The 23,410-nt window shown below is 42.8% G+C and overlaps 1 protein-coding gene across 1 annotated transcript in view; it reads left to right on the top strand.

Annotated features, from left to right (window-relative positions):
• The window catches only part of LOC127629870 (cell adhesion molecule DSCAM-like), a 243,521-nt gene that overhangs the window by 202,776 nt on the left and 17,335 nt on the right, over window positions 1-23,410 (top strand). The window contains exons 21-29 of the mRNA XM_052107151.1: window positions 8,166-8,311; window positions 8,850-8,967; window positions 9,356-9,519; window positions 10,282-10,380; window positions 10,917-11,105; window positions 18,757-19,047; window positions 19,530-19,706; window positions 21,958-21,988; window positions 22,078-22,193. Of these exons, the coding sequence (XP_051963111.1) occupies window positions 8,166-8,311; window positions 8,850-8,967; window positions 9,356-9,519; window positions 10,282-10,380; window positions 10,917-11,105; window positions 18,757-19,047; window positions 19,530-19,706; window positions 21,958-21,988; window positions 22,078-22,193 (1,331 nt within the window). The remainder of the gene's footprint in view (window positions 1-8,165; window positions 8,312-8,849; window positions 8,968-9,355; window positions 9,520-10,281; window positions 10,381-10,916; window positions 11,106-18,756; window positions 19,048-19,529; window positions 19,707-21,957; window positions 21,989-22,077; window positions 22,194-23,410) is intronic.

Here is a 23,410-nt window from a genome sequence, read left to right on the forward strand (position 1 = left end):
CGCGATTAATTAATCGGGACACCTTGTAATTAATTAGATTAACTTTTTTTAGCGATTGACAGCCCTAGTCAAGACATTTTATGTGGAGCTTATAATTTATATATAATATTTATTTCTAACTGGTAGGAAACTGTCACTAATGGTGGCTGGACGAGTAAAGTCCAAATTCCAAAAATTAATTGCAAGCTAATTCCTTATAAAGGCGTTAATACATAGATCCTTAAGAATAATTTAATGTAATTGTTTTGAACAATGAGCCAGAATTTGGGGCTCTTTAACACAATAGTGGTAGGCTTGACTGACTAACTGCTATGAGTGGTAGTTTTCTTCCAGTTCAGTAATTCGACCACTGTTTGGCAAGTCAATTCCATAAAAAGTCTTTAATGCACCAAAACAGATCTATAAGAATAAATGTATGTAATTCCTTAGAGTAAGAGTGAACAAAGAGGGCAAAATTCGGAGATGATCTTTAGCAGCTGATGCTCAGCCAGCCACCGTGAGGCAGTTTTCTTCAAGGAGAAAATAACCTGGTAAATTGCAAGGAAGCTTCAAATAAAGGCCTTTATGCATAGGTAAATATTAATAACACTAAATCCAAAAGGAAATACTGTCAATAGCCATTTAATTCACAATATTTTATTGTGAGTATGCTTCGTAAATAGACTTGGAGGAAAAAAATTATCAAAGTGGCAGGTGGACTGACTCATGTGATCCATTAATGGCAGCTTCAGCCAGCCAGCGAGTGATCGAACCCCTATCATCGATTCAACTGCGCAGAGTGAACGACACAAGGCCGAAATTTTTATACTTGTGAAAAACCAATTAAAATGTAGAGATGTGCTTGGTGCTCTGTGGGACTCGGATAAGGTTTGTCCACTCTCTTGCGCACCAATAATTTCCCCTCCATGTGCAACCATTGGCCTTAGGTAGCCGACTCCTGGGCTAGCCTTTTAAACTACTCCTCAACATCTATGCAGTAATAAACAGTCTGTTCTCCAACCCACACCCCGTGCTAATGATACAGCCCACAGCTCAAATTGTAAGACACAAAAATGGAAAAGTAGAAAATTGTCTGCAAGTCATTTATTCACAAAATCAATTCTTAAGTAACAATTTCGAAAAAAGAAAAAAAAAGACAAATTGAAGAGAGGTAGATCAATTATCAATTTAAGAAGAAACCTGGGAAAAAGAATAATAAAAGTTATTTTAGCATAAAACATCCTGCTAAATTTGCTGTTTGGTTTAGTTTTTTTCTGTATTAAAAACCACATTATATTTAAGCTTTGTGACTAGTAAAAGAAAACATACCAGGTTGGTACTTTCACAACATTTTTAAAATGTTTTATTTTGGTTATATTATTCAGGTGTAGTTTCTAAGACGTTTTTAAAATGTTGTAATGCAAAATTACCTAACATCAGTCAGTGCACAATTTTCAAAGAACCCCCAAAAACAAGTACACGTATGTCTCTTCCTGGCTTTAAGGTTTCGCCTGCTAGAAAATCATTGCCAGTAGATGTCATGTTTGCAATGTAACAACAAACAAAGATGATAAAATAAATAAAAAAGATTTTGTAACATGCACAAGTTAATGTATTAAAAAGGAAAATTAATTTAAGTTAGTTTTGAAGCAGTTCAGAACAGTTTCAGGTTAGTTTTAGTCTATATGGAAGATATAGTTGTGATATAGTTTTTCAAGCTTATTTTTTGTTATTTCATTTCAGTTTCAGTTAACTATAACAGAAATCTTGGTGTTTCCTAACGAATATTTTTTTTTCTCCCCAATTTGGCATGCCCAATTCCCAATGCGCCTCAATCCGGGTGGCGGAGGACAAATCTCATTTGTCTTCGCATCTGAGACCGCCAATCCACGCATCTTATCACCTGGCTTGTTGAGTGCATTACCGCTTCCCGCCATCCACCGCAGCATGCACGCACAACTCACCAAGTGCCCCACCGAGAGCTTACCACATTATAGGGACCACAAGGAGGTTACCCCAAAGTGACTCTACCCTCCCTATCAGCCGGGCCAATTTGGTTGCTTGGGAGACCTGGCTGGAGTCACTCAGCATGCCCTGGAATAGAACGCGTGACTCCAGGGGTGGTAGTCAGCGTTTTTTAATTTTTTTTATCAAGGTCTCTTTTATTTTCAGATATAACAAACAAAGGAAATACAATTCACACATGAAATAGTCAAATCTAGTTCCTGTCCATAGAACAGACCACCCAATTCCCCAGTGCCCCCCACCCACAAGTACTGGACCCCCAGCAAATTTCCATACATCCCGGCAGACTCATGCATGTATAATTAAAATATCTAGGTAAATAAAAGAAAAAAACAACATCAATAAATAATAACAAACGCACACACCAACCAACGAGAAAAAAAAAAAAAAAAGAAAAGGTATGCGCACACAGAATTGGGTTACATAGATACGTTAGTAGCTGCCATGCCTTCTACAAAGGAAATAAATGGCTGCCAAATAGCATAAAATTTTCTAGTGGACCCTCTTACAGTGTATCTAATTTTTTCTAAGTGAACATAACTCATGGCCTCCCTAATCCATTGGCCATATGTTGGGGGGAAAGCATCTTTCCATTTAAACAGGATAAGCCTCCTAGCCAACAAAGAGCAGAAGGCCATCATGTTCAGTTGACACCCAGAAAAGGTGGCATCCACCAGAGCCACACCAAACAGTGAAATCAGAGGAGATGGGTGTATTGTTCTTCCGCATATCCCAGAGAATGCCTCAAAGATGGACAGCCAAAAATTGTGTAGCTTAGGGCACAACCAAAACATATGCAACAGTGTGGCAGGAGCCTGCCTACACCGATCACACGTAGGGTCAATACCCGTCTTAATCTTAGACAATCTATCCTTGGTCCAATGAAGATCGTGCACTATTTTAAACTGAACCACAGCGTGTCTGAGGCATATAGAGGAAGAGTAGATTCGCTGTATAATTTTTTGCCATATTTCTTCTGGAATCGTTTCATCTAAGTCTGTTTCACATTTGATTCTAAGGCTATCGAGACTATTCATGTTATGTGTATTGAGCAATGTGTAAATTCTGCCTATCACTTGTTTTATGTTAACTTTACATTTTAAAATAGTTTCAAGCAGAGTTTCAGAAGGACTTAATGGGAAACAGTCAGAATTAGAAGCCACAAAACCTCTAAGCTGTAAATACCTGAAGAAATGTGATTTCTGAAGACCATATTTCTGTTGCAATTGTATAAAAGTGGCAAATCTATTATGAATGTAGAGGTCAGATAATGTACCTATTCTGTTTCTTGCCCAAACATTAAAAGCTTCATCCATCACTGATGGGACAAACATATGATTCTTTATCAATGGTGTAACAAGTGAAAGATCAGTGAGATTAAAGGTCCTTCTAAACTGGTTCCAGGTTTTAATTGAATGGATAACAACTGGATTGGTGGTGAAGGCTGAGATAGGCTGTTTGAAAGGTAATTTGGAACATAATAAAGCTGCAGGGGAGGTAGATCCAATGGATGCCCTCTCCAACACCATCCATTCAGTACTATTGACATCCGTGTAATCGTTTCTCAACAGCAGTGCTCTTATATTAGCAGCCCAATGGTAATACATAAAATTTGGAAGTGCCATGCCTCCCATTGCACGGGGCCTCTGTAATATATTTTTATTAATCCTGGGCTGCCTTTTATGCCATATAAAGGATGAAATCTGACTGTTTAATTTGGAAAAAAAAGATTTTGTTAGATAGATAGGAAGACATTGAAATAAATATAAAAACTTAGGGAGAATATTCATCTTAACTGTATTGATCCTCCCTCCTAAGGAGAGAGGCAGAGGGTCCCAGCGCTCCAGGTCTTGTTTAAGGTTACTTAAGAGGGGATGATAATTAGCCTTAAAAAGATCCTTGTGGTTACGTGTGACCCATATACCTAAATATTTAATTTTTTTAGGACTAAATTTAAAAGGGATTGACCCAAAATATAATCTGTCTACAGAAGAGATTTGGTGAAAGTTAACTTTATAACCAGATATTCCTCCGAACTTTGTGAGTAGAATCGATAATTCAGGAAGACTTGAGAGGGGGTCAGATATAAATAATAACATGTCATCCGCATAAAGTGACACTTTATGCTCCGAACCCGCCCGGTGTATCCCTTTAATGGTGGGGCACTGCTTCAGGGCTAATGCTAGTGGCTCAAGTGCAACAGCAAACAAAAGTGGTGAAAGAGGACACCCCTGCCTCGTGCCCCACCTCAGCTCAAAGTAGGAGGATAAGTTATTATTGGTGCGTACCGCAGCCACTGGGAGCGTGTATTGTAGTCTGATCCAGGAGATAAATTTAGGGCCGGAATTAAATGCTTCTAATGTCTTGAAAAGATAGTCCCACTCCACCCTATCAAACGCTTTTTCAGCGTCGAGTGACAGCATCACCTCGATATTCCCAGGATCGGGCGGAGTGGAACAATAAAGGATATTAAATAGACACCTGATATTGAAAAATGAATAACGATTTTTTATAAATCCTGTCTGGTCAGGCGAAATAATAGAGGGGATAATATTTTCAAGGCGACGCGCCAAAATCTTGGCAAGAATCTTTGCATCTGTATTCAGCAACGAAATAGGGCGGTATGAACTGCAATTAAGGGGATTTTTATCCTTTTTAAGTAATAAAGAGACGACTGCTTGACGCATGGTTGGGGGCAAAGAATTGGTGACTAAAGATTCTTCAAATGCTAACAATAACAAAGGAGATAACTGATCAGAAAACTTTTTGAAAAATTCAGTTGAGAAGCCATCTGGCCCTGGAGATTTGCCACTTTGCATGGCACCGATTGCTGACACTATTTCCTTAACTGAGAAAACCCTTTCCAGTTCAGCCGAGAATTCTACACCTACAGAAGGCATTTTCAGGGATTTAAAAAAGTCATCTAAGACAGCAGGGTTAGTGGGCCCATCTGAAGTATATAATACCTGGTAGAATTTCCTGAAACAAGAATTGATCCTCTCATTGTCAGTGCATTTTAAACCACATTCATCGTTGATTTCAGGAATGGTTTGATTAGCAGTTCTTTGGCGCAGCTGGTGAGCAAGTGCACGGCCGGGCTTTTCCCCATGTTCATAATGACCATGTCTTGATTTGGAAATAAGGTATTCAGCATGTCGGGTGGACAGGAGATCAAACTCTGTCTGTAATGACAAGCGCTTCTTAACTACATCTGCTGATGGGAAATGGCTATGCAGCCTGTCTAACTCTAATATCTCATCTGCTACTTTTTTAATATGCTCAGTGTTAGTCCTTTTTTTATTTGCACAGTATGAAATAATTTGACCCCTTAGATATGCCTTTAGCGACTCCCAAACAGTAGATGGCGACATCCCTGGGGTTTGATTGGTGTCGAGAAACATTTTAATTTCAGACGATATGAACTTAGTAAACTCATCTTCTGACAGAAGTAGAGGGTTGAACCGCCATGAACGATATGTAGATTGTGTATTAGGAATGTACATTTTCATGATTAAGGGACCATGATCCAAGATGACCATAGCCCCGTAATCACATTCTTTCATGAGATGCAGAATTCTTTTATCCAGGAAAAAGTAATCAATACGTGAATACGTCTTATGCACCGGGGAAAAGTAAGAGTACGCCCTAGAGGTGGGGTTACGAAACCGCCACACATCCGCTACACCATAGGTCTTCAGGAAGAGCTGAAGAGTAAGCTGACTTTGTCAGGGATGCCCTCTTAGAAACGCTCCTATCTAAAAGAGGAGAAAGTACACAGTTAATGTCACCGCCAAGTATAAGCTGATGGGATGACAAATCTGGTAAGTGAGAAAAAGAATTGGTGAAGAATGTAGAGTCATCCCAGTTCGGGGCATAAACACAGGCTAAAATAACTGGGAGCAAGTATAATTTCCCTACCACAATGACATATCGCCCTGTAGAGTCAGTTTGCACATGAGATGGCGTGAACTGTACGTTTTTGCTTATCATAATAGCGACACCCCTAGCCTTTAAGCAGAAATTGGATTGATACACCTGGCCAGCCCATCCCCTGACCAGGCGAGAACTATCACAAGAACGTATATGGGTCTCTTGTAAGAATGCAATATCTGCACTGAGCTGTTTTAGGTGTGAGAATACTTTTTTAAATTTCACTGGATGATTGAGTGATTTAACATTCCAACTTATGAAGTTAGCAGGGCAACCATCATAACCTCTTGTATTATTTATATTGGCCATATTGTGTATACAGAGAGGTGAGCACCATATATGAAACCCAAAAACAAACATAAATAAAAATAAAATAAAAGTCTGGCAGAGTAGTATCAGATCGTAGAGAGGTCCAGAAGTTACCCACCCCCTATCACCCACATGAACAAGGTGATAATAACAACCCTCAGAAAAAAATCCACACATTAAGTGTTTGTGGTTGGGAACTATAGAGCCAAGCACTCGGGCTCCCGTCGAGCCTCCAACAGAAAGAAAATAAGGATTAGTAAAGTGTAAAGTTATAATTCTTGGGAGAGAATGTATTAATCATGCTGAGTATCAAGACTATACAGCATTGGCTTCCTTAAATAACATTGTATCAAGTGTAATGACTCTTAAAAATAGCCAACTATTGCTGACCCAATTAACCCATAATAATAATAATCAGGAACTGAAACGGCGTTTCTTTCATTTTAACTCGGGAAATCCTTTAAGCAAAAACAGCAAACCAATACTAGTAGTAACACAAGGCTGAACATGAAATAGTATGTCAGCCTGTATGCACACAGTTCAAGCTGGTCATCCTGACCAATAAGAAAGTGGAACAGTTATAGTATAAAGAAAATGTAAACATTGTGCTATGAATTTGTACCTGATGTCAACTGGCACAATGAAATACACATGTTCACCATACCTGTAGGTCGACAGAGGTTTTATGTTCAGTTGAAATAATCAGTCTCATGTACATTCTGCGGCCTCCGTGGTTTTGAGAATATTGTTCTTGACATAGGTCATAGCTTTGTCCGGGTCAGTGAACTCCCTGTCCTCCCCTCTGTACGTGACCCGAAAACGTGCTGGAAACAGAATCCCGTACCGGACTCCCTGTCGGTCGCGAAGCAGCTTCCTCACCTCTGTGAATGCAGCCCGAGCTTTAGCCACAGTTGGCGTGTAGTCCGGGAAGACTAGGGGTAATCGGTTCCCCGTTGAAACGGAGCGGACCCCGAGTGCGAGCGCGTCGCAGTATCTGGACACAATCTTGGTAATAATGAAGCTTAGCAACGATGGCGCGAGGTTTTCCGCCCGGCTTCTTTGGTCCTAGGCTCCGGTGCGAGCGGTCGATCAACGGCTCATTATCCAACCCTAGCACCTCAGTTAGCAACTTTGATACAGAGGTTGTAGTGCTGGAGTCGGGAGTTTCGGGTACTCCAATGATTCTTATGTTACATCTCCTCATCCGCCCTTCCATATCCTCACACTTCGTTTTCAGTTCTGCCATTTCTGCCTTCATCTCACTCACAGTTTTTTGTAAAGTAGCCACTTCATCTGACCATGCTGATAGCCCCCCCTCAACCTCTTTGATGTTAACTTTCACCTGATCGATCTCGGACTTCAGCGCTGCGGTGTTGTTTATTATCTCAGTTTTCACCGCCTTCAGCTCGTTCTTGAGCATTTCAAAGTCATCAACGAGGGCATTTTCAGCTCTGACTTTATCACCGTTGAGATGTCCGCTTTCAAAGAAAGAAGGATTTCTGATTTCAAGCCTTCAACGTCCAACTCTCCCGAGGCAGGTGAGGGCGGGGTCACTTTAGCTGGGCTCTTGGCAGTACTCTGGTCCGAGGAGGTCTTGGGCCTTGTTTTGGAGGATCCAGTATACTTAAATTTCTTCAGCCTCGTGTCCATCAAGGCGCCGCCGTGGATTTGTTCCACTATCCGATGGAGTTTAGTAATAGTTTACTGTTGTATGAGAAGTATTACACTTTACATTTTTCGGTTGAAATAGAGGCTTAACGGGAGCACATGTCGAACACAGCTTACTCCATTGCGGCCAAGCCACGCCCCCCTTAGTCAGCGTTTTTACTCGCTGAGCTACCCAGGCCCCTCCTAATGAATTTTTGATGTTTATGTTATTCTCATGAAACCCATTTTAAATGGCTGTCTCTACAGGTGATCAGTGAGTTCGAGGCTGCTCCTGATGTTTACTTCCGTCGTTTGACCAACTTGAATCAGAACTGGCAGTATAGCATTTGGGTGGTGGCAGTGACTGCAGCGGGTCGTGGGAATGCCAGTGAAATTATCACCGTAGAGCCTCAAGCTAAAGGTATGGACAATGATTCACCCTCTGTATAGCTCTGTATGGGTACAAAACAAATTATTCCCATATTTTGGTATTTATTTAAAAACTACAACAGCAGATTTTAGGTACAAATACATTTGTGCAGGAACCACAATTCTATGCATGTTTTTTGGGGGGGTTTTTGGTGGCTGTTCTGAGATTCTTCAACGGTCTTCAATAGTCATATACTATACAGTGGCCCCAAAAAGTATTTCCCACTTTAAAAAAATATATTTTATGATTGTCACTACATTAAATTACAAAATATGAAAACAAGTGGCTTCTGCAAACAAATTATGCTTTTATAAGAATGAAATTGCTTTTATGAGCCCTATATTTCAGTATGTTCTAATACTGGGACTGTCTAACCACACACTCAAAAGTATGTGCTTTGGTTCAGTGCAAAGTATGTGAAATAGGACACAGCCATACTGTACCATTATTAGGATCAGCAGTTGTTTTGTATCAGCAAAATGATACAGAAGGATTGGTTTAAAGAGCTGTTTCCTAATGGTTCCGTTAGCCCCCGCTCGAATCCTGACGTTCAGTGGCACTGTGACCACACCGTGGATGAGAGACATCGTCCTTCCCTGCAAAGCTGTTGGAGATCCTCCACCAACCATCAAGTGGCTGAAGGGAAAGTATGTTCAATGAATGTATCTGTTATCTAGCTATTGGATTAGCATTAGTTCAGTCATGTCAACTCTCTTTAAATGTTTGACGAAGAGAGAGTGCGCAAATTGATTAGATTACTTTTAGATTGAACACATTACACATTACAAGGACCTATCAGGTTACATCAGGTGGAGTTTCATGACTGAACTGAAAATATATAATCATCAAATTTGTTTGTAAAAGAACATTTAAAAAAATTAAAATCAAAATTTTTATCAATCTAAAATTTTGTAAAGTTCACAGAATAAGTGTTAATTGTGTCTGCCCATGAAAAGGAAGACACCTGCCAGGCCATTTCCCTGAATAAATCAGTCTTTGTTAAATTTCTTATAGTTTTTAATGGTTTCTCCACAGTAATGGTACACCCATTCCGGTTTCCATTGATGGCCGCCGCAGTTCCCACAGCAACGGCAGCTTTGTTATTCGCACAGTGAAAGCAGAAGATTCTGGGTACTACAGCTGTGTTGCCAGTAACAACTGGGGTTCAGATGAGATCATGCTTAACCTTCAAGTGCAAGGTGCATTTGATTATATATTCAGAATATACTCTGTAGTGCAGATTGCTTTTGTATATTAGATCATTCTCAGGATTTTTTCATCATTTAATTTCAGCAGAAACCTTTTCAACTTTCATATTTTCCCACCTTTGTCCCAAAGTATCAGGGCCATAACTATCCTGCCCTATGGGGTACAACTTCAAACCCCAACATTTCGATGGCCGGTTTTTAAACTATTACCTCCTTTGAGATATGTGGTTACAGCCTGGAAAATTATAATTAGATGTGTATCATTACTAAGTCTAAAATACTTCATTATTTTGAACCCTGTACATTTTCAAACAGTACGTTTGCAATTCAAATATTTAATGGGGTAAAATGGGGTTCCTGTCATTTAACTGGCAGAGCATGGTGATAGCATTGGCAAGATCATGGGTTCAATTCACAGGGAACACACAAACTGATAAAATAATTACCTTGACTGCAATTTCAATTGCTTTGTATAAAAGCGTCATGACATTTCCCTTTCAAAACATTTTCTGCTTACCCATTTAAATTGTGACAGGGATTTATGTTAAAGGGTCAGTGCAAAAATGGATAATAATGGCCTTAACTTGATAATTGCGCCACATTATTCAGTCAATATTTTTGTACTTTGTGTTCATTGTGATTCATTCATCACATATTTGTGATCTCATTGTGACTTGTTTTTTCCAATAACAGATTTGAAATATTGTGGTTGACACACTATTATTTTTTGTGTTTACTTTCAAACCATTTTAGTACCTCCTGACCAACCACGCCTGACAGTGACAAAAACCACCACCACTTCCATCACACTGTCCTGGATCCCTGGAGATAACGGAGGAAGCTCCATCAGAGGTTGGACTGGGCTCGTATTTACATTCACCTCTGTACACTTTACTTTAGTCCCAGGCCTTTTCTTGGGCTTAGCCAAATGTTCTATTAAATCTCTTTGGCCCATTGAAGTGACGTAAGAAAGCTGCATAATAATTTTGCACATCTGAATATAGGGTGTGAATCGTTTAAGCCTTACCCTCCCTCATCAAGAATTAAATATCACTTCTACTAAGTAACTATTCAGGTTGATATGTAGGTTTTGAAATCAGAGAAATATGCTTGGAAATAATAAATGGTAAGGAGACTAACTTGCCTAATTATTATGCATGCATTCTTTACTGAAGTCATCAACATAAAAACAGACCTGTCAAATACTTTTTCAGTAAAGTATTTTAGATATCTCACAAACAAAATTATTTTCATCAAGTTTAGCTTTGCATGTGAGGTGTCCTGTATGAACAATACCTGTACGTGTGAATAAATAAAGTGTGACATTTGGGGCTTATTTGTCAAATTGAACACAAATGCTTAGCAGAAAAGTGGTGTTTTCTGTTTAGGGTACATTCTGCAGTATTCTGAGGATAACAGTGAAGAGTGGGGCAGTTTCTCCATCAGCCCCAGTGAGCGAGCTTACCGTTTGGAAAATCTGAAGTGTGGCACCTGGTACAAATTTACTCTGACTGCTCAAAATGCTGTTGGTCCTGGTCGTATCAGTGAGATAATTGAGGCTAAAACTCACGGGAAAGGTACACAATACATTTTTAGAATATATTTTATATTGTTCTGTGCAGTTTAGCATTTGTTAATTACACTACACGGTACACAGACTGGTGGAGTTGTGCTGTATATGGCCTACTAAATATTACTCTGGGAACTTTTACTCTTATGCAGAGATGCATTTACTCTGCACAATGGTGTCAACCCAACATAAACAAAACAAAAGATTTACTGAATGCACCTTTCTGAAATAGCCAATAGACTTTAGTTTATATCACAGCTCAGCAGCTACTTACTATTGTTAAGTGGTAAGTATAATTAAGGGGAGGGACATTGACATTTCCCTTTGGATAAATGTCTGTTAAATGACTACATTTTGTCCAATGTATTTGAGTTATTATATTAGAGTATTTCTTCAGCTTATTTATACAAAGTAGTCTCTTTAAAAAAAAATTCACACACTCAATAAATTTGTTTTCATTTGTCTTGTCACACTGTCCAACTGTGTATGTTCAAGCATCACAGATTTACAGTATGTAATTTTTTATGAAAGTCAAAAATTCCCAACACAGTGTCATTTCCAGCACATCTCAAATTCTGAATTGTGTTTAATAGAATTCTGTGGTGGAAATTACGTTGATGGAAATGTATTGTTAATGTTTTGTTTTTTTAATGGTCGACTCTTATTTCCTGCTAATTTTATATATAACATTTTACGTATCCAAAAAGCATATCATTAAATTATAGTTTTACACTGGTTTAATTTGGTAAAATTACAGCTTGATTGCAAATGACACCTGAGAGAAATACTCTGCTCACAAGTAATATTTACCTTGATTAAAAAAAATAAAACAATTTTTTTTACATCACTTGACATCCCAAGCATACTCTTCACTGACACATTTGTTGACTTGGTAAATAAGTACACTAACTTTTGAGAAAAAATTATTTTGTGCAGAATTGTTTGGTGTGGTGGAAATGATGTCACAACTGTGGGACAGTCGTACATTTTGAAAAATCCTTTTCACACAATTAATTTGTCGTTTTTTAATGTTTATTTCACTCTTTGTTTAGATTATCATAATTTTAAACATGTTATATTTTGTATTTTAATAATGGTTCTCTTACGAGAGGTTCTCTCATATTGCGTAAGCTAGCTTACGCTACGGGAAAGATTCATCTTTTCTGAGATATTGAAGCCAAAAAATTATCCTTAATTTTTGTATCCATTGTCAACGCAGTGCGGCAGCTGCAGACCTTGAGCGGGCTAGCTAGCGAGCTCATAGGTTGCTCTGCGGCAACTGCTGCAGCCTATAGACGAGCTTGGGCGAACTCGCATCCAATGAGAGGCGTCCGCGCGCTCACTGCATCAAAGCCCGCCAAAATGGGCGTGACTTGAGTGCATATAAGCGTAGTTCTTAGGCTGGAACCCTGATTTTCATCTCTTCAGCAAAGCTCTTCGCATCGCTGACCTGGAAGCCGCGTCGCAGTTCGAGGGGCATCAAGCAAGCGTGGACAGCGCTAGAAGAAGCCGGCCGTCTCAGCCACCTTCAGCCATCCTGCGAGCTACGCCATCCGACGACGTATCCTTTTATTCAGCAAGCTAGTTGTCACGAACTATTCACAAAAGAGTACGAGCATCTTTTTCAAGATGCCTCGCTCCACTTGCGCCTCATGTCGCGCCCTTCTCAGCACAGGAGACCGCCACATCATCTGCGCTCTCTGCCTGGGACTGGGGCACGCAGAGCTCACCCTCACTGAGGGCGGATGCGATTTCTGCGAGGAGCTACCGATGTCGACCCTGCGGGCTCGACTCGAAGCGCTCAAAGCAGAAACCGCCGCGCCGCCTTACCTTCAGCCGCGTAGGAAGAAGCGCCGCTCACAAAGTCTGCCGGAAACTGTGGTTGAAGCGACTGCCTCGCCGGAGCCTCTCCCTCGAGCATCGCTTTCACCCTCCCGGCCCCCCCCGGGACGCGCAGTTGCCGCAGAGCGGCCGCACTGCTGCCATCTCGGATGACGAGGCGGAGGATAAGGGCCGCTGTTCCATCATGGCTTCGGACAGCGAGGAGTGGTCAGGCTCCCAAGCCTCCTCCTCGGCCCAGGAATCCAGCAGGACCCGCGCCGGAGTCGAAGGGGAGTTAACACGCCTCCTCACACAGGCCGGCAACCGCCTCGGGCTCGAGTGGTCACCGCCCCTGAGCAGGCACCCAACAGAATCGACGGCTGCTTTCTTCAAAGCCATCGCCACTCTACACCAGCGGCCCGGGCGCTCCCTTCCTGCCGGAATTACACACGGAGCTTGCAAAGTCGTGGAGCGCTCCTTTTTCAGCCAGGTCCCGTTCCCACGTCTCCACCTCTCTCGCGTCGGTGGGCGGCGCCACTGAGAGAGGCTACTCCTCCATCCCCGGTCGAGGACTTCGGTAGCAGCACACCTTTGTCCGCCCTCCGCGAGATGGCGTTCCAAGCCTGTGCTCCCGTCTAAGGCCTGCAGAGCGACTTCCGCCTATGTTGGCGGCGCCTATTCCGCCGCCCGGCCAAGCGCATCTGCTCTGCACTCAATGGCCGTTTTACAGATCCTACAAGCAGACCTTCTTCGGAGTGGGATGAGAAAGGCAGGCACCCAGAGGCTGTTACTGATCTACTGAGCGCGACAGACCTCGCCCTTCGCGCTACCAAAGCTGCAGCCCAAGCTCTAGGGAAGTGCATGGCCTCGCTGACTGTGACCGAGAGACACTTGTGGCTAACACTAGCCGACATGGGAGAAGCAGAGCGCTCCACGTTCATCAACGCACCGCTCTCTCCGACCGGTCTCTTCGGCTCCGCGGTGAGTGGCATTGTTGACCGCTTCTCAAAAGTCCAGAAAGCCACCCAAGCCATGAACCTCTTCCTGCCGCGTCGCGCTAGCTCCTCTGCAGGCCGCTCACGTGATCAGCCTCCTATACGAGCCTCTTCACAGCGCCCAGTTCAACAAACTCAGACTTCTCAGCGTCGACAGGGCGGCCGCCCTCGATCGCGCTCAGACAGCCACTGCAGACCGCCGCCCCCCCCCCACGGGCCTCGATCTAAGGTAACACTGAAACCCGAGCAGCCAAAGTCTTCCTAACTGTGTTGAACAAACGACGGCTCAGTCCCGCCGCGGCCGGACCACCGTCAAAGCTTCGCCCCCTGTCAGTCCCCTTCTCTCAGGCTACTGCAGTGGTGAATTTAGCAGCCAACAAGCCGGTGACACTGCCCGCTTGCCTGCACTCAAACGCCGTTTTCACGGCGACCCAAATAAATCTTGTAAAGAGCAAACATGTCTTATGTGTAGAAAATGTGCCCACAACCCAGTGTTCACCCCTACACACAAGCATAACACATCCCGTGCCCCTATCAGAGCACGCTCTCATAAAGCGGTTCACGAACCGCTCGAGCATCAGAGTCAATGAAGGTGCCCACAAATGCGTGCGCGCGCCCATTCTCTGGCCGCTCTGTCACACGACCAGCCCTATGTGTAGAAAATGTGCCCACAATCCAGTGTTCACCTCTACACACAAGCACTGCATGTCTCGTGTCCCCACCAGAGCACGCTCACATAAAGCGGTTACGAACCGCTCGAGCGCTAGAGTCAATAAATGCGCCCACGAATACGTGCGCGCGCCCATTCTCTGCCCGCTCTGTTACATGGCCAGCAAACATTCCTCTGTGTGTAAGTCCCGTGCCCATGACTATGCTTGCGCATCACATAACAGATGTGACCCTTTCCCCATTCATTCCAATCGGGAAGTCACTCACAAAACAGCCTGTTCATGCTGTCTGCGAGCAATCATGCATAAACACACTAAACGCGCTCACACATTTTGTTCAGGCGCTCTGTGTGCGGCAATCAGAGCGAATTGGCCATTCACCCTCTAGCGTTACGCTTCAAAGCGTGGGAAGCTATTCCAGGGATATCCAAGTGGGTGTTAAGCACAATACAACAGGGCTATTTGCTACAGTTCGATCACCGCCCTCCTCGCTTCAGAGCGCGGCTCGAAACCACTGTGAACACGGAAGCAGCGTGCATGCTTCGTTCAGAAATAGCAAGCCTTCTGTGCAAAAGGGCCATAGAGAAAGTGCCACCCTCTCTGAGCGAGTCGGGGCTTTACAGCCGTTATTTTCTTGTTCCCAAGAAAGACGGCATCCTCAGACCCATATTAGATCTCAGGGTTTTGAACAAGGTGCTTGCAAAAAGACCGTTCAAAATGCTTACAATCAGGAAACTCCCCCCTCACGCCAGGGGGACTGGTTTATTTCTCTCAATCTGAAAGATGCATACTTTCAGATTCAGATAAATCCCCGTCATAGGCCATTCTTGAGCCTTCGACGGCCAGGTTTATCAATACACCGTCCTTCCGTTCGGCCTGTGCTTAGCACCCCGTACTTTCACGAAGTGCATGGATGCGGCGCTCGCACCCCTGCAGAGTCAGGGTTTGCGAATTTTGAACTATTTGGACGACTGGCTGATTATGGCACAGTCACATATGGAGCTTCTGTCTCACAGAGCAGTTCTCCTCAGCCATCTGAACAGTTTGGGTCTTGCAGTCAATTGGACCAAGAGCTCACTACAGCCCAGTCAGACAATTTCCTTCCTTGGAATAGAACTAGACTCCGTGGCAATGACGGCTCGCTTATCTACACAGTCGTGCGTCGTGTTCAGCGACTAGCCGCATCTTTTCAGATGAACAGCCTCACGCCTCTGAAGAAGTTCCAGAGAGTGCTAGGTTACATGGCCTCAGCCGCAGCAGTACTTCAGCTGGGTTTACTGCACATCGCCCGCTTCAGCATTGGCTAAACACCCGGCGTCTCGGCGGGCTTGGGCCACAGGCCGCCAGCCCATCAAGGTGACTCAGACCTGTATTTCAGCTCTGCAGCCCTGGACAGTGGCCGAATGGTATCAGCGGGGAGTGACAATGGGAGCTGTATCTCGCCGAAAAGTCATCTCGACAGACGGCGTCCAACACGGGTTGGGGCGCGGTCTCGCGAGGGCTTTCCGGTTTTCGACCTATGGTCAGTTCAGGAAAAGCTCCTTCACATAAATTGTCTGGAAATGATAGCGGTCGAGTACGCGCTTGTGCGCTTTCTCCCGGTCATTCAGGGTCACCACGTCCTGGTCCGTTCGGACAACAGATCTGTGGTATCCTACCTAAACCGTCAGGGTGGTGTCAGATCCAAGAACCTATTCCATCTGACGAAATGCATACTGAGTTGGTCCCAGTGCCACCTGCGCTCGCTGAGGGCGACGCACGTGCCAGGCCACCTGAACGACGGCCCGGACAGACTGTCCAGAGACAATATTCCCCCAGGGGAATGGTCCCTGCACGCTCAAACAGTCCAGACGTTATGGCACCTATTCGGCAGAGCAGAGATAGACCTCTTTGCGTCCAAAGAGAACTCTCACTGCCCAATATTTTTCTCGAAAAGCGAGGACACGCTGGCCCAGGACTGGCCCAGACGCCCGCTTTATGCCTTCCCTCCCGTCTCGCTATTGCCACAGGTAATGCAGAGGATCAGGGAAACGCATCACTCGGTGCTCCTCATAGCCCCGCGTTGGGAGAATCAGACATGGTTCCCGGAGCTTACGCAGCTGTCACTGACAGCGCCGTGGCCCATCCCAGTGAGAGCAGATCTCCTCTCTCAAGCTCGCGGCACAATCTGGCATCCCCACCCAGAGCACTGGGCGCTGCATGCGTGGGTGATCAACGACTACCCGTTGCTCTGCCAGAAGGAGTAATAAACACCATCATACACGCTAGAGCCCCTTCCACGAGAAGACTCTATGCGTCAAAATGGTCTGTGTTCTCAAAATGGTGCACCGACAGAGACCTGGACCCGCGGACATGTGGGGTGTCGTCGCTGCTCGTATTTCGACAAGAGCTGCTGGATAAGGGCAGATCCCCATCCACGCTCAAAGTGTATGTGGCGGCCGTTGCGGCGTTCGCTGAACCCTGCACGGCCAGTCATGGGGTAAAAGCGAGCTGGTCATCCGCTTCCTCAGGGGAGCTAGAAGGATGAACCCCGCGCCCCCATCGGTTCCTCTATAGTTCTCGAAACTATGAAAGCCCCCTTTCGAACCACTTCAATCCGTGGATTTGAAATACCTTTCACTCAAAACCGTTTTTCTGACTGCCCTGTCATCAGTCAAACGTGTGGGAGACCTTCACGCGCTGTCTGTCAGCGCTGCGTGTCTTGAGTTTGGACCAAGTGACTCCAAGGTCATTTTAAAGCCTAGACACGGCTATGTTCCCAAGGTGATCGGTACTCCTTTCAGAGCACAGGTCATTTCCCTATCGGCGCTGCCAGCACCCGGTGGTGCTGTGGATTTGCCCGGTCAGAGCACTGAGATTGTATACTGCGCGCTCCGCCGCTTTCAGACGCTCTGAGCAGCTTTTCGTTTCGTTCGGAGGGCGCACCAAAGGTCTCGCCGCCTCGAAACAGACACTATCTAGATGGATAGTGGACGCTATTGCTGCTGCATACGCGTCAAAAGACCTGCCATGCCCGTTGGGCATTAAGGCTCACTCCACTAGAGGCATGGCATCCTCGTGGGCATGGTCCAGCGGGATTTCCATTCACGACATATGTGTGGCAGCGGGATGGACTTCCCCCTCCACCTTTGTCAGATTTTACAATATGGAAGTGCCCGCTGTGCAGGCAAAACTACTAGCGGTTTAATACGCTACAGCTCCCTGGTGAGCTGCACTGATGGGACACATTCCACACAGACCGGCACCGCCGCTCTGTCGTTCCCTTCCCACTATGTGCTTATGTATTACACAATCAATGACCCGCATTCTTGCCGGCCAAATATTATTTCCCCACTCATAATGGCTCCCCGGGTCCCCCTTAATTCCCTGGGGCTCATATAGTGGATGCTTGGCGCGCACGGCGTTGACAATGGGTTCCCGTAGCGTAAGCTAGCTTACGCAATACGAGAGAACCTCTCGTAAGAGAACGTATCAGTTACCTAACGTAACCTCGGTTCTCTCTAGATGAGGGAAAGAGTATTGCGTAGCCGGCCGTGCTCGCGCCACGAGAGACTTTTCGCTTCAGTCAATGAAAACCAGGGTTCCAGCCTACGAACTACGCTTATATGCACTCAAGTCACGCCCATTTTGGCGGGCTTTGATGCAGTGAGCGCGCGGACGCCTCTCATTGATGCGAGTTCGCCCAAGCTCGTCTATAGGCTGCAGCAGTTGCCGCAGAGCAACCTATGAGCTCGCTAGCTAGCCCGCTCAAGGTCTGCAGCTGCCGCACTGCGTTGACAATGGATACAAAAATTAAGGATAATTTTTTGGCTTCAGTATCTCAGAAAAGATGAATCTTTCCCGTAGCGTAAGCTAGCTTACGCAATACTCGTTCCCTCATCTAGAGAGAACCGAGGTTACGTTAGGTAACCGATACGATTTTGAACTCTGTCTGGGAAAAGGCTAAAACAGTTAAATCTATACATAAAAGGCATTTGAAAAGGTACCACAAAACATTTGATGAAGGCTTGGTAAACAAAATAAAATTCAGTTTTAAGGAGACGTTCATATAACAAAAAGTAATAAGTTGAAATCCATTCGTTTTTAATAAAAATCAACCCCATGGACATGAAAGTGTCTGAAGTTTAAGAAACACTCAGAATGACACTATCTATATCTTCTCCACGTTCTTCAGAGCCACAGTTCGCCAAAGACCACGAACTTTTCACAAGTGTCAACTCTACCCGTGTGGAGCTCAACCTGATTGGCTGGAACAATGGTGGCTGTCCAATCGACTCTTTCACACTGGAGTATCGGCCAGTGGACACTACGAAGTGGACCATGGTGAAGCGCGATTCCCTCACCAAGAGCCATGCTCTGTATGATCTGCAGGAGGCCACCTGGTATGAGCTGCAGATGAGGGTGGGCAACAGTGCGGGAATGGCGGAGAAGAGGGTGATGTTCGCTACTCTGAATGTGGATGGCAGTGAGTACTCGCTTGTGTTTTACCACTCGGGTCAAATTAAACATTGTCTCAATTAAAAGTTTAGAGGCATTTTCAAGGCATGAATGAGGCTCAATGACAAATAAAGGTGTCCTAGATGATGAGGAAGGAAAACGTAAAAGTTTATTTAAATCTTGTTTAAAACCCATGTTCCAAGTTCTTAGAAATGTAATCTGGACATTATTATAAAAATATTAACAAAATTTTAAAACAATTCTGCTTCATTGCAACATTCATTTTTTTTAGATATTGAAATCAAAGAAGAGGTCAATTTAAGTGATTTTCTTCATAAATGGCATTTAAATGTAATATGATATTTTTTTTAATTAATTAATAGATGTTGACACAAAAATAAGTGGCATGCAATTGACCCATGAATGTTTTGCAGTTGTATGGGATTAACTGGTAGAAAATTATATAAAATCTTTGTTCATTCCCTAAGCTTCTCAGTCTTCTGTTTCCAGGCACAATTGCTCCATTGCCAAAGACAGTGGACCCCAGTCAGGAGAACAGACAGGGCAATGAGGGACTGAAGATGATGGTCACAATCATCTGCATTCTGGTAGCCATCTCCATGGTCTTTATTGTTCTTCTGGTGTTGAGGAGGAGGAGGAGAGAGCAGAGACTCAAGAGGCTACGAGGTGTGCAGAAACAAACATCACAACAGAAAATACTGCAGAATTTATGTGAAGTATATGAAATGTTTCCTTTATATTATTTTCTTCATTTCTGGTTGAGGTATTTAGCCCAAGCAACACCAGCTCCTTTGCTGAATAGACTTTGTGAACCTTCCAAACTGGGTCCAAAATGTACTTGCCACACCTGCCAGTTGTGGGTGAACTGAGGAAATCTATTAGTTATTATGTTGGCTTGAAAAAGCAGTCTTCAAGTATCATCATGGAAACTACTTAGCCACACCCTAGCAACCATTTAGAGCACTCTAGCAACCAAAACCCATTGTCTGCCTTTCAAAATGGCTTAGATGGATATCTCATGATCAGAATGTCCTACAGACATGAGACTTGGCTTGTTTGAATTGGGTGCGTAATCAGTCTCCAAGTATCATCATTGAAGCTACTTAGCCATGCCCTAGTAACCATTTATAGCACCTTAGCAACCAAACCCCTTTGACTTCCATTGAAAAAGTCTGAGTGTGATATCATCAGATCAGAATGTCCTATAGACATGAGAGTTGATTTGTTTGAATTGGGTGAGCAATCAGTCTTCAAATATCATCATGTAAACTTCTTAGTCACGCCCTAGCAACCATTTAGAGCACCCTAGCAACCAAATCCCACTGACTTATATTTAAAATTGAAGCCTTCTTGGGCTTACCCTAGCAACCAAGTAACAAATCACATAACTCTGCACCAGAACATCGTAGAGACATCCTGGTGGACTTATTTCACTCAGGATGGCAAGGAAACTTTTGAGTATAACCTTGGTAACTGCCTAGCAACCAGATGGTGTTACCCTAGCAACCAACTAACAAATCACATATCTCTGAACCAGATCATATCTATCTATCTATCTATCTATCTATCTATCTATCTATCTATCTATCTATCTATCTATCTATCTGTCTGATAGAATGAATGTTCTTATAATCTTTAAACTTTGAATTTTGAAAACTACTACTTAAACTTGTAACTACTTCAAACTTCAAACCTTCAAACTACAAGCTTTTACAACTACTTCAAACTTTCAGGCTAAGCTTTTTCAAGCCAACCTAAAGTTTGTACTCAAACTTTTTAATCTAGTTAGTATTTCTTTATTTTTTTTACCAGACATTTATTTTTACCTATTTCCTAAAACTAGAACTTTGCCTGCATGACAATGGAATTATTGTTTTTGTCCTTGCATGGACATACTGCCAGAGGTATACATGTTATGTACGTTCTTACTAAAGCTCTAAGTTTAAATGCACATCACAAAAAATTATAACAAAATAAACACATTTATTATGCTTATGAGCAGGGTTTTAGTTGAACCACTCTGTGTTAGTCTACCACTACCGAAAATTTTGGTAAATTATAACATTGAATTATGCCATCATTAATATAATGCATTGTTGTGTTTTTCAGTTTTCAGTTAACAAATTAAATCATGAAAGTTCACACTGATTATTTTTTGAAAGGTGGTACAATTAACCAATACCTATTAAGCAACAGTTTTCATTTGCTGAAAAATGCTGACATTCTAGCATTTTCTTCTATATGCCAACTTCATGAGCTAGGCTATGACTTCAATGCTGCTATTAATTTTGCATTGTTTGATCCCCTTTTACACATCAAAATGTGTAGAAAAAACATTACGAATGTTGGCATGGGCCATGTAATCATAATAATGCTCACTTTCCACGCACGAAAATAAGCTGCAAACAGTGTCCCTTTGCATCACCTGGTGGGGATTTTGCAAACGAGTCTCACATGCGAGTGGAATTCACTTTGTTGCTGCGGTAATCCCCATGGCACTAAGGGCCATTTAGGTTAGCTACCTACTGTATATGGTTATTTCAGGGAGGACAGGGGCAGTGAATAAAGCATGTATGCACAACTTTCGCTAACTGTGCTCCAAAGGCTCTGGCTTACATACGGTTTTATACATCTGAAAAAATCTGTGCGAAAGCAGTCTGATTTCTGTGCATTCGCATGAAATAACATTCATGGTTATTGAAATGTACTGCAAGTTTTACACACAAGGCTCAGAAAAGTGAAGTTAATTTTGAGATGTATTTCTGCTTGCTTTGATATTGTGTTATCTGATGCAACAACATTCACACACTTCTAAGTTTGACTTATGTAACCAGTGTATATGCCATGGTGGAACACACATACTATTAAACAATGTTTTGCTAGTCATATATTTCCCTTTTCTCTCAATGTTAAACAGATGCAAAGAGCCTGGCGGAGATGCTAATGAGGTATCTATCAAAAATGATATTGCCCTATAAATCAGTACTTTTTCATAAAGTAGCGGCTGATATTTAATTTTTTGCATGTGTTTCTGCAGTAAAAACGCTCGTACACCAGACACCGCGAACAAACAGCAGCAGACGCTGAGAATGCACATCGATATCCCACGAGCTCAGCTACTCATCGAGGAGAGAGACACTATGGAGACAATTGGTAAGACACTCACTGGTTTCCAGGTCATTATATTAGTGGTGTATTACTAAGGCAAGAATAACTACAGTATTACTAGAACTGACACTAATATTGTCACAATACCAAAATTTCAGTTGTCGGTACAAATCCCAGTGAAAATGATAAATTCTCGATACAATTATTTGTAATGATATTAACAAATGTTTTACTTAAACATTGTTTCACGTTTTCAAGTAATAATTAAATACAAGTAAACAGTAAGCAATAAAATAAGAACATAGACAAATTACAAGCAATAGAAGTAAAGCAAAAGGTTCAAATTAAGAAAACGATCCCTTAAGTTTTTAACAGCAGTATCAAATATTCGAGAAAACATTCAGAAATTAATGTTACAAAGTAATGAATTGTGACATAAATCTATTTAAACTACTGGTATACTGTCTTAACTGATTATTTAAAGCTTTTAAAGTTATCCAGCCAAGAGCAGTGATTTTCTTGTATTCTTATTAATTTTTAATTAATTTTTGATTAATATTAACGACACAATAGAAAGTGGTAGGTCTATTAGGCTGCATTTACACTGCAATTCATAAGGAACAGTTCTAATATTTTGATACAAATCTGCTTTTTTAAGTCCCGGTGCTTACACTCTCTTTAGACATAACTGACTGTGTTTCATTTTTTAATCTCGCAAGACTGGATTTTTTAATAGATTTTGATGAAATGTAAAATAAAAATACAAAGAAGCTGCCTGTCATTCAAAGTGTGCAGATACCGAAATAAGTCAGTACTTAGTACTACCTGTACTGCAGTAGTTTAGTATCTTTATATATTTTTAATTGTAATATCGAGTAAGTATCTTGGTTTCTGACTAAAATCCTGAAAATCTGATTTGTTGAGTCGTGTGGCTCCATGCAAGGTTCGGATGTGTGAACGGCGAGCTCTGCGCACTTTGCTAGTTTTAATTAAAAAAAAATAACAAAAATTAAAAGACACTTCTGTGCACAAGCTGAAGCCCCTGAGCAGCAGGCCTCGGACCAGGGACTCAATTTGATTCAGCGTCAACTGAATTGCGAAGGTCTTTGCCGACTTGGAGGATCTCGCTGTAATATGTCGAACGATCACTGCCATGGAGACGAAATTCACTAAGTTGGTTACAAGAGTGGCGGATGTTGAGAAACTGATTGATTATCAGGAGTCATCGGAGAGGGAATTAGCTGCTAATCCGCTAGCGAAAA

This window comes from Xyrauchen texanus, chromosome 36 (genome assembly GCF_025860055.1).
Source record: "Xyrauchen texanus isolate HMW12.3.18 chromosome 36, RBS_HiC_50CHRs, whole genome shotgun sequence".
NCBI classification, from domain to species: Eukaryota; Metazoa; Chordata; class Actinopteri; order Cypriniformes; family Catostomidae; genus Xyrauchen; species Xyrauchen texanus.